The sequence below is a fragment of the Myotis nattereri genome (genome assembly GCF_964212035.1).
Source record: "Myotis nattereri genome assembly, chromosome: 15".
In the NCBI taxonomy this organism is placed as follows: domain Eukaryota; kingdom Metazoa; phylum Chordata; class Mammalia; order Chiroptera; family Vespertilionidae; genus Myotis; species Myotis nattereri.
In genome coordinates, this window is record NC_138090.1 from 33,656,946 (window position 1) to 33,669,033 (window position 12,088).

Genomic DNA, 12,088 nt, shown 5'->3' on the forward strand with positions numbered 1-12,088 from the left:
GACTGACTTCTTTAATTTGGTTGTACTTATGTGTGTGTGTATATGTGTACCCATCACTTGTAATTGTTTGACTCTCTAAATACAGGGTTGGGCAGAAGTAGGTTTACAGATGTTCGTATGGAAAATAAAACAATCTTATCTATTAAAGAGGGAATATGCTAATTACCCTCATGCTGTCGCAAAGATGGTGGCTCCCACAGCCAATAAGGAGGGAATATGCTAATTGACTGCCCCGCCCTCAAAGATGGCGGCGCCCACAGCCACAAGATGGCGTCACCTAGTCCCCTCAGCCCCCCAATCGCTCAGGGTCGGCCCAAGGCATAGGCAAGCCTTGGCTGGTGGCTGCCCCGCCACCCAGGGCCGCCCAAGGCTCAGGTAACCAGGGCCGGCTGAGGCTTGCACTGCCAGCAGTGGCAGCAGCAGAGGTGTGATGGGGGTGTCGCCTTCCCCTGATCACCGAGTCACCTCCCGCCCCTGTGGGCTCCCGGACTGAGAGAGGGGGCAGGCCGGGCTGAGGGAAGCCCCCTCCAGTGCATGAATTTTCATGCACCGGGCCTCTAGTAATTAATAAATAATAATACAAGAATAAACTGTGTTTCACATACTCACAACTGTAAACCTATGTTTGTCCCACCCTATATATTTCTTGTATGTATGAGTGGATGTATGATTTACACATGTGTACAAGAAAGAATCTATGTGCAGAATGTTTCTGCACATGTACCCTCTCACATGTCTGGGAGTCTGTGTATGTGTTTCAGAAGTGCGTGTTTTGCCCTAACCGGTTTGGCTCAGTGGATGGAGCGTCGGCCTGTGGACTGAAGGGTCCCAGGTTCCATTCCGGTCAAGGGCATGTACCTTGGTTGCGGGCACATTCCCAGAAGGGGGTGTACAGGAGGCAGCTGATAGATGTTTCTGACTCTCTATCCCTCTCCCTCCCTCTCTGTAAAAAATCAATAAAATCTATTTTTAAACAGAAGTGTGTGTTTCTAAGTATGCACTTGTGTATGTCTCTTCAATTCAAACATGAGTCTAGGTGTATGTTTGTTCCATGTCCCTGCTGTGTCCATGTGTGTTCTGGTGAGCCTCTGAGTACTTGATGTGCATGTGTGAGTATGGGTATGTCCTCTGTGTGTATCTGTGTATATTCGAGCAGACTCTGTGTATGGACACTAGCAGTCCTCTTCTCACTTAGGTCCCCTCAGCTCTCAGGCAGTGTAACCTTATTCTTCCTCCTGTGGCTGTTTCCATTGCTTCTGTCCCCTTCTCCAAATGTTGAAATTAAGTAAATGCAGCAATTAAGTGGAGTTCCCCAGACAACCATCCTACCAGGATCCCCTTCCAGGAGCTAAATGAGCACATGCACACCCACGCATAATACTATCCAGGCACACCAGAGCCCCCAGGCTGCAATGGCGTTAAGGCACCATTGAGCTGCACACAAACAGCATAGGAGGGTTCTGCTTCATTTGTACTATCCTTCAGGTTTCAGCATGAAGGTGCCCTCCTGCAGGAAGCCACCTTAACTCCCTAGGGGCCTGCTTCTGGGGTCCCACACCCGTTTGCTTTCCTCATCAGAGGCCAGACTACTCTGAGCTGTCTGGAGATGTGTCTTTCCCTCTTTTGGAATGTGAGCACAGTGAAGGCAGGACCTAATGCTATCTCAGTTGCTACTTTTGCTGCAGTGTCATCTAGCTCACAAATCTACAGTAAGTACAGAACTAGCATCTTTGCCTCTGCCTGTCTCTGTTTCCAAACACCTCTTTATGTCTCCGAGTACTTTGGTCTCTTTGGCACATACTTGGGTTGCTATATCCTCTCAGTCCACCAGGTTTTTTCATAGCTGTAGTGGGCAGATCCATGCACATTGCAGATATTCCCGGTTTACTCCAGTGGTTCTCAAAGTGTGGTCCCTGGACCAACAGCATTAGCATCACTCAGGAACTTGTTAGAGATGCAAATATTTGGACCCCACCTCAGACTTACTGAATCAGAAACTCTGGGGTTGGGGCCTGAAGGTCTATGGTTAACAAGTCCTTCAAGTAATTCAAATGCAGCTAGTGTGTGAGGATCACTGGTCTAGCTCACACAAGACATCCCTCCCTCCTCTTCTGCCTCAGATTGTTAGGGGCAGAAATAGAATATTGGAAATGAATTATAATTAGAAGAAATATTAATCATGCTTTGATAACCATGATGGTCCTGCTCTGATTACAAAGCACATTTTCACTTGGCTGAGACAGAGCTAACACTGGGATGCAGTCCACTCTCCTTCTGGGAACTGCCTATCATTGTGGAAAGATTTACAACCTGGTAGCTGAGACAATCTAGTCCTGGAGGCACCTGCTCTTGACAACCCCCGGCCCTATTGCCTGTAATCCTGTCCCAGGGTTCCCAGAGGCACTCACCCTCTGTGCCACCCACCCCCCACCCCCGCCCCCGCCTGCATGACTTGTATCCTGTAATGATTATCCTGTGCCTACTTTCCCATTCCTGTAATTCCCACTTTCCCATGTAATCTTTGCCCTTCTACCCAATATAAGCAGCTGGCTTATGGTAGAGTGGAGCAGATTTTTGTTGATAACCTGCTGCTCTCCCATAATGCTGGCATTATTGGAATAAACGCTGATATATGATTAAATCCTGTCTGCTTAATTGGCTGAAATAGAAACAGGCAGCCTGGACCCCTTGGTTGTCCTGTTACAAGATTGGGATGGTTCTCAGTACTACCCCCCTCCCCACAAAGGGGCAATCATCACCCAAGGTGGTAAGAATGGATGGATAAATGCCCCAGCCTCTCTGAATTTTGCAGATGGGAGGGAGAGGGGAAACGACAAGTCTGTGTTCTACACGGTTCCTTAATGTTCCCCAGAAGAACTGAGCCCTAGTTGCCCAGAAAGGTAACTTGTTTTTCATCTCCGCCTTCTTCTCCACTTTCTTCTTTCTCTGTTTCATTCTGCTTCCTCCCTCGCCCATTTCCTGGGTTTCCCATCCCCCAAATAAACCAGTTCTACTGAATTCTAATCCCACTCTTCTCATGGCATTATCTTTGGGTGTTTCCCTCTGTCTCCCCTCACCTTCACCATTTCTGTAGCATCCTAAAGCTGTCCTTTTTCTGAGTGTCTGCAAAACCGTATCCACTGTGCTGGGCCAGGAGCATGATGAACTTTGCTAATGATCTGGAAAGATGGGCCCTTGAGCTGAGTTTATCTTAGCTGCAATTTTTCAATACACATAAGTGGAAGGAGCCTAAAGTCTGTTATGAAGCTTTCAGCAAAGTTAGGGCCGCCAAAGTGGGTGACCCTGTCCCCAAGAAGGTCACTTTATTCCTCCACTCAGATGAGGGTTCCCAGAGGTGGTTTATGACCATCCAGGTTCCACTAGGCTAGGGCCATGGCCTTAGCCAAGGCTGTGTTCCCTTCAGACCAGGGCTCTCAAAAGATCAGGTCCTCCCTGTTACTATAACCACGTTCCCAGGTCAGGCTTGTAGACCACTTCCCACATCCCTCTTCCTGCAACACCATCACCATGAGACATGTGGGACACCCCACATTACCCTTCCTATCCTCTCACAAGCATCAGGATAGGCAGACACCAGTCCTGGTGAGTCATGTGTTAGTACAATTCCAGTCGGTCCTCTGGGGCCATAAATGTGAGTGGAGAGGGGAACTCAATGGATACACTTCTCTGGGTCAACCTAGCAAGGCCCTGCCTCTGTCCCATTTCCTATCTCCTTCTTCCATGGGATATTTGGTCAGTGTATCTTTTTTGTTTGGTTGTTTTTTGTTAATCCTCACCTGGAGATGTTTTTTCCATTGCTTTTCAGAGAGAGTAGAAGGGAAGGAGGGAGTGGGAGACAGAGAGAGAGAGAGAAAGGGGGGGGGGGAGAGACATCAACTTGAGAGACGCATTGACTAGTTGCCTCCCTCGTGTGCTCCCATCGGGGGCTGGGAGGGAACCTGCAACCGAGGTACATGCCCTTGGCCAGGAATTGAATCCAGGACCCTTGAGTGCACAGGACAACACTCTAACCACTGAGCACGCCGGCTAGGGCTAGTCAGTGTGTCTTGATGTCTGGCTCCAAGTCCAGAGGGCACAGTCTTGAAGTCAGATTTCCCCCTTTGCAGCCAGGGCAAGGAGTCTTGGGGAGGAGTAGTCCCTCCTCTGGCCGGAAAGGTCAGTCCTGTTTGCTGGGCAGGGTCCAGGTCAGGAAGCTCCACTTGTGGAAAGGACATCAGAGAGGTGGTGCTGAGACAGGGGACAGAAGGAGACAGGTTTGGGGGGCCAGGGACTCTGGGATGGAGGGCCACAGCCAATGCTCTGAATGAGAACTGGGCACACACACACACACACACACACGTACACATACCCATCCTCACAGCTGAGTTGGCCCAGCTCAGCCCCCCCACTATGTCTCTGACTTTCTCTGTGTCTTTGTCTTCCTCAGTCTCTGACTTGTCCTTGACTCCTCTCTGTTTCTCTCTGGGTCTCTCAGTGTCTCTTTGTATTTCCATCGCTCCTTGAATATGTCTGTGTCTTTCTCTCTGTCTCTGTCTTTCTCATTCTACTTCTCTCTGTCCCCCAGTCGAAGGCTGCCCATATTTTCTGTCTCTGTCTCTATCTCTGTGTCTCTGTCTGTATCCCAGGATTCTTGCTCCCAAGCAACGCCCGGGCGATTCCCTGGGAGGCGGGGGCGGGGATGCGCCTTTGAAAACGGGAGGGCAGCCTACACCTTTAAGCTCGGGCGCGCGCCGAGCCTGCGCCTTTAAGCGCGGGCGCGCGCGCGGCCCTGGGTTCCCGGCGTGGAGGCCGCGGGAGCACCCGGCCCGGCCTGCCTGCCCAGCCCCCGCCCCGGCCCCCGCCCCGGCCCCGGCCCCGGCCCCGGCGGGGGAGGGGTCTCTGAGAACGGCCCCTCCCCCCTGCGCCCCTCCGGCGCTGCGGTGCCCTCGCCCGGCGTGCCCGGGTCTGCTCGCCCCACCCCGGCCCCCGGGGCTTCCTGGCCGTCCCCTCCCCCACCGCAGCCGACCCCTTCGCTCCTGGCCAGCCTCCGCCACACACTGGGAAGCAAGCTGGTAGCCTGCACCACAGACCCTGCAACCCGACATCGGGGGCCTGCACTCCGAGATTGGACCCAGAGATCTGGAAACAGGGACCCCAAGACAGGAGTCTGAACACCAATATCTGGGGCTGGAATCTCAATATCAGTCGCTGAGAACCCAACATTTGGAACCTGAGCCCCAAGACTTGGAATATGGATCCCAACATTTGGAGCCTGAACCTCAATATTTGGAATCTAAATCCCCCAATGGAGCTAAACTCTGAATTCTGTGCCTGAGACCTTGAAATCTGGGATGGGATTCCTGTGTCTATTCCCCCAGAATCCACTACTTGGGACCCGAACCCTGAGATTTAGGCCTCAAATTCCAAGATCCGAACCCTGGCATTCCAAGGGGCCTAAACCTGAGTTCTGGCCTGAAGTCCTTGCTGCAAACCCGAATGCTGAAATCTGGGACTAGAGACCTCCAAAACTTGACTTAGCAACCCCAATAACTGTGCCCAGCACCCCAGTACCAGACCCCAGGACTGGACTTAGGACTTAGACCCTAAACTCTCCATTTGGCTGTTTCGCATCCCAAGGCTGGAGCTGGGTGACCCTGACTCTGAACAACCTAAAGGGGTGCCTGGGTCTCTAAAATTGGACCCTAGTTGCCCAATATTTGGGGATCTGAGACTCTAAGTATCAAGGTCTAGAGACTCCATGACCACATATATAAGCTGAGACACGAGGACAGTCCCTCTACAAAGGCCTTGGGGACAGGAAGGAACAACTGAGCACCCCCTCCAGAGCCCTGACCTTTGACCCCCTGGGAGCCTGAAGACTCTGCTCCCTGGGACGCTTCCAACTCAGGTAAGGCTATTGGGAGGGAGTTTCTCAGTGACTCCCATCATGGGGAGGGACTAGAGAGGAACTTTGTGGCTGGGGATGGGGGTAGGTAAGGACCATGTACCCTGGGAATCCTCAGGGTTTCTCCCAGAAACAGACACCCCCACCCATGGGTCTACCTCCAGTTCCTCTGCCTCAGACACTCTCTGGACATTTGGCCAGCCCTGCCCCTCTCTGATCTCCTCTTCCCCAGTTGATGGGATCTCTAGGTCTGTGACCCACTCCCAGTAGGTCTTCTAACTTCTTCCCACCATGTATCTTGTCTGACCATCTCCAACCACCTCTCCTGCCTGCCTCTCCTATCCACCACTCCTGTTTCTTTTCTCCACCTCTCTCTGACCATCTTTGACACTTCTGTCCACATCTCCTCTCTGTGGCCACCTCTGGCCACCACTCATCTCAGTAACCATCTCTGTCCACCTCTTCTGTCTTTGATCCTCCACAGCCCTGTCCACAGCTTCTCTCTCTGGCCACCTCTATCTACTGCTTCACTCAGTGACCACCTTTGATATCTTAGCTGCTCTCTAGTCATCTTTCATCGGCTCTCTTGCCCCTCTCTGGCTCTGACTCTCAGCTGTGGCCTTTGACTGTCTGACCATTTTTGTCATCTCTGTCTACGACTCTTCTCTCCAGCCACTTCTGTCTGTCTATTCTGCGGCTTCCTCTGTCCACATTTCCTTTCTCTCTTGCCCTCCTCCCACTCCTGACCCTAATTGCCGGTTGACAACCATCTGACCATCTCTGGCCTTTGCTGACTACCTCTCTTCTCTGTTTCTGTGATCATTTCTAATATCCCTGGCTGCCTTCCCTCTGTCTGATGAGCTCTCCTCACACCCATCGCCCAGCTGTCCTCTCCTCCTGACTGGCTTGTCACCATTTCTGACCATCTTTTACCATCTCTCCTAGATCTGACCACCCCTGACCACTTCCTCTCTCTTTGTCCACCACTTACCTTCTTGATTATCTCTAACCATCTCTCTTCTCTGGTCATTTTCAACTACTTCTGACCACCTCTTCTCTCTTTAGCCGTCCTTGACCATCTCTTGGTGACTATGTCTAAAACCCTCTTGCTTATCTTCTAATCACCGCCACCCTGACCAACCCTCCCATTCTCTCACCATCTCTGGCCATTTCTAATCACCTCCCTGCCTTCTGACCATCTTTGTTCATTTCTGCTCCCTCTATCCTCCCATGATACATCTGAGTCTTTGACCATCTTTTCCAGCTTTTTAATATGTCTGACCCTTCCTCTGACCGTCATTAACCAACTCTTCTGCTCTTAGCTCATTGTGACCTTTTCTCCTGGTCTTGGACCACCCCAGCCCCCTCTGGTACCCCTCTTCTGACCTCAGCCTGCCCTAATGCCTCCCTTCTTCCTTGCAGGCCACTGCTGCCCGAGATGGCCGTCCTCCCGCTGCTCCTTTGCCTGCTGCCGCTGGCCCCTGCCTCATCTCCACCCCAGCTAGCTACACCCAGCCCGTGTCCCCGTCGCTGCCGCTGCCAGACACAGTCACTGCCCCTAAGTGTGCTGTGCCCAGGGGCAGGCCTTCTATTTGTGCCACCCTCGCTGGACCGCAGGGCAGCCGAGTTGCGCCTAGCGGACAACTTCATTGCGGCTGTGCGTCGCCGTGACCTGGCCAACATGACGGGCCTGCTGCATCTGAGCTTGTCACGTAATACCATCCGCCATGTGGCAGCCGGTGCCTTTGCTGATCTTCGTGCCCTGCGTGCTCTGCATCTAGATGGTAACCGGCTAACCTCACTGGGCGAGGGTCAGCTGCGTGGCCTGGTCAATTTGCGCCATCTCATCCTGAGCAACAACCAGCTGGCAGCCCTGGCAGCTGGTGCCCTGGACGACTGTGCCGAGACACTTGAAGACCTCGACCTCTCCTACAACAACCTGGAACAGCTGCCCTGGGAGGCTCTGGGCCGCCTGGGCAACGTCAATACATTGGGCCTCGACCACAACCTGCTGGCTTCTGTGCCTGCTGGCGCCTTTTCCCGCCTGCACAAGTTGGCACGGCTGGATATGACCTCCAACCGCCTGACCACCATCCCACCTGACCCACTCTTTTCCCGCCTACCCCTGCTAGCCAAGCCCCGGGGGTCACCTGCCTCTGCCCTGGTGCTGGCCTTCGGTGGGAACCCCCTGCACTGCAACTGCGAGCTGGTGTGGCTGAGGCGGCTGGCGCGGGAGGATGACCTGGAAGCCTGCGCCTCCCCACCTGCTCTGGGTGGCCGCTACTTCTGGGCTGTGGGTGAGGAGGAGTTTGTGTGTGAACCCCCTGTGGTAACTCACCGCTCACCACCCCTGGCAGTGCCTGCTGGTCGGCCAGCTGCCCTGCGCTGTCGGGCTGTGGGGGACCCCGAGCCCCACGTGCGTTGGGTATCACCCCAGGGCCGGCTGCTGGGCAACTCGAGCCGCGCTCGCGCCTTCCCGAATGGGACGCTGGAGCTGCTGATCACTGAGCCGAGTGATGGAGGCATCTTCACCTGCATTGCGGCCAATGCAGCTGGCGAGGCCACGGCTGCTGTTGAACTAACCGTGGGTCCCCCACCACCACCCCAGCTAGCCAACAGCACCAGCTGTGACCCCCCGCGGGACGGGGATCCTGATGTCCTCACCCCACCTTCTGCTGCCTCTGCTTCCGCCTCCGCCAAGGCAGCAGACACTGGGCCCCCTACTGACCGTGGTGTCCAGGTGACTGAGCATGGGGCCACAGCTGCTCTCGTCCAGTGGCCAGATCAGCGGCCTATCCCAGGCATTCGCATGTACCAGATCCAGTATAACAGCTCAGCCGATGACATCCTCGTCTACAGGTGCAGTGTCCAGGCAGTGGGCAGCTTGGGGCGGGGAGGCGGGGGAGTTAAATGGAGGGAGGTCTAGAGATATGTCTACTGATACCCAGGCTGCAACACAGCTGAGAAATGAGGCTGCAGACTTACAAAGAAAATCAGACAGCAAAGGTAAAAGAAACCAGGCAGAGAGAGTAAAAAGGAATCTGTCAGCAGTGTTAAAAAGAAATACAGCAGCAAAAGTAATAGTAACAAACATATAAAGGAAATTAGTCAGCAAGAGTAAAAAGTAACCAGGCCAAAAGAATAAAGAGTCGATGGAGAAGGGCAAGTTTGGGGAGATACAAGAAAATTTAAGTAGTAAAGGAAAAGAGAGACCAGGTGTTTCCAGATGACAGGGCTAGATACAAGATAGGCTGCAGGAAGAAAAAGAGATCAAGAAGGTACAGTGGTCATGGGAAAAATGAAATGAGTCAGCCCTGCTGCAAAGGCACTCAGACCAGAGGTTAAAAGGAAAATGGGAAGGAAGTTAAACAGATTTCACTTTGGGTTTGTGCAGTGTGGACTGCTCCATATATTTGGAGTTCTTATATGCAACATCTCAATTTTTTATTTTCTAAATCAAATTAAAACTAATTCAAGCTCCACCTGCTAGGTGAGCAGGAATGTTCCGTTTGCCACTGTTGGGGATTCCCTTCTCTCTTCTTTTGTTGCAAACACAAAACCTGGGGCTTAAATACTCCAAGAGATGGGCCAGTGTAATTTCTGCCCCTGAGCTGGAGAGTACCTGGAACATTTGCTGTGGCCTCGTGTGGTCTGTAGTTTTGGCGCTGACGTGGGTGCTGCCGACACCTCTCACCCAGTCCAGCCTTGCATGGATAGCTCTGGATGGCTCCCTGTTCTCACTGCCAGGCTGAGCCAATGGTGCAGTCCCCACGTCCTGGCTACGGAGAACTGGGCCTCCTAAGACTTGGGGTCTGCACCTGTAAACCTAGCATCTGGGTCCTGTTTCCCTCCTCAGGGACCCCAAGAGATAATCACTTGATCTCCTTTTCAGTCTTGGAAATCTAGTAAGCTCATTCCACTCTCTTTCATAGGCAGTGTGCTCAGTAGATTCCATGGAGGGTCCACACCTGAAAATCACACATATTCTGTCCACTGTGCCTGGCAGGGGATGGGACAAATGCTCTCCTAGATAGTCACCCTCCCAGAGACAATCACAGAGTTTCCTGTACCTCCCTCATTAAAGCAATTTAAGAAGAAAACGTTATAAAACAAGTTAAATCTCCAACAGAGTGCTCTGCTACAAAAGGTAGTATAGTGGAATTGGGTGTTAGGGAAACTAAGCAACAGAGAGAAAAAGAATCAGAAGGCAGAGCTGGAAAGAAATAAGGCAACAGAAAGAAATCAGCAGTGGTGACTGAAAATGGTATCAGATGACAGGACTCACTGGAAAGCAGGTTATAAATATAATAAGACAATGGGACTAGGAAGGTGTTCATTGGCAGGTTAGAAGGAAATCAGGCTCAGTGATATGGAGGAATCCGGTGGTTAGATTAGAAAGAATCTAACTGTACACTAGAGGCAAAGAGAAATCAGCACAGGCTGGAGGGAAGTCAGAAGTTAGAGGGAGACTGAGAGGTGGAATTAGAGGGAAATTGGATATGGGGTTAGAAGGAAATGGGAATTGGGTTAGAGGGAGTTCACAGAGGGCAAGGATGCAGTTGGGCGGTGAGCTAAAGAGATTTCTGGCAGTAGGGCTGGAAGGAGCTCAGGTGGTAGCCTGATGGGAAATAGGGTAAAGGACTGAAGGAACTCAGACAGTGAGGTAGGGGAGATTAGGGTGGGGGGACCAGAGTGAAATTAAGTGGTGGAGTGGAGCAAAATTGGGCAGCAAAGTTAGAGGGAACTTCGGTTGCAGGCTGGTGGGAAATTGGGCTGGCAGTACAGGGTGGAAATCAGGCAGCTGGGTATAAAATGAAACAGGACTGGGAGAACTTAAGCAGTGGGCCACAGAGAAATTGGGCAGTGAGGTGATAGTGAAACTAGGCAGCAGAGCAGAGGGGAACGGGGCAGTGGCACTGGAGGGAATTTGAGCTTGGGGACTAAAGGAAGATCAAACTGGGGGATCTGAGAGGAATGTGACAGTAAAATTAGACGGTGGGCTGAGGTAAAATTGGCTGACAGACTGGAGGCGTATCAGTCAGGCCACTGACTGGGTGTCAGACTAGAGAGAATTCCAGCAGTGGTTAGAGGGAATTCAGAGGTTAGAGTGAAATGCAACAGCTGATCTGGGGAGAAATTCTCTGGACGGGAGGGCGGGGATGGAGTGCAGGTTGGGTGCTGGCAGCTGGAGTGACCTCTACCTGCCTGTCCCTCCAGGATGATCTCAGCCGACAGCCGATCCTTCCTGTTGACAGACCTGGCGTCCGGCCGCACCTATGATCTGTGCGTGCTAGCAGTGTATGAGGACAGCACCACGGGGCTGACAGCTACACGGCCTGTTGGCTGCGCTCGCTTCTCCACAGAGCCCACACTGCAACCCTGCGGGGTCCCGCATGCACCCTTCCTGGGCGGCACCATGATCATCGCGCTGGGTGGTGTCATCGTGGCCTCAGTACTGGTCTTCATCTTCGTTCTGCTTATGCGCTACAAGGTGCACGGTGGCCAGCCCCCCGGCAAGGCCAAGGCACCCGCACCCGTCAGCAGCGTTTGCTCCCAGACCAACGGCACCACACAGGCCCCATCTGCTCCTGAGCCCTCCGCACCGAGGGCCCATACCATGGTCCAGCTGGACTGTGAGCCCTGGGGGCCCAGTCACGAACCCACAGGACCCTAGCCTCATGCCCACCAAGGGGTGGCAGGACCTAAGCACCCTGTGGGACCTGGCCTCAGACTCACCAAATTGTTCACGGTTTTTAAAACTCTGATGGGGAGGGTGTCAGGGGCACTGAGGGGCACAACAAGAAAGTCCTATTTTTCTAAGCTTGGGCCTGGGCCCTTGCCCTTGTCTCTGTCTGTGGGAGTTGGGAGGATCACGCAGGGCCTGGAGCTGGGGATGCCTCTTCTGGGGAGAGATCTACCTAGTTCTGTCCAAGGTCCCTGGATGTGGCTGAGGATGGTCATCCATTTAGTCAACAGACATTCCTTGAGCGTTGTCTCTGAGCACGTCCTGTGATGGGTGATGCTGTGGCGACTCTGACAGCCCCAGCTCTGCCCTCAGACAGTGATCAGAGATGTGGTCATGAGGGAAGCCTGGGAGATTGTGGGAGCCCAGGAAAGGGGCCTGACTCAGCCTAGGAAGAGCTTCCTGGAAGAGAGATGGGACCTGAGAATTCTCTCTGAAGG

General features: G+C 52.9%; 1 protein-coding gene across 1 annotated transcript; it reads left to right on the plus strand.

The window, feature by feature from the left end:
• The first annotated feature begins 5,161 nt into the window (after positions 1-5,161).
• On the plus strand, positions 5,162-11,725 carry LRFN3 (leucine rich repeat and fibronectin type III domain containing 3). The gene is made up of 3 exons (XM_081107891.1): positions 5,162-5,908; positions 7,328-8,764; positions 11,123-11,725. Exons 2-3 carry the CDS (start codon positions 7,344-7,346, stop codon positions 11,577-11,579), a joined length of 1,878 nt encoding a protein of 625 aa, XP_080964017.1. The 5' UTR covers positions 5,162-5,908; positions 7,328-7,343; the 3' UTR covers positions 11,580-11,725.
• Positions 11,726-12,088: the final 363 nt, after the last annotated feature.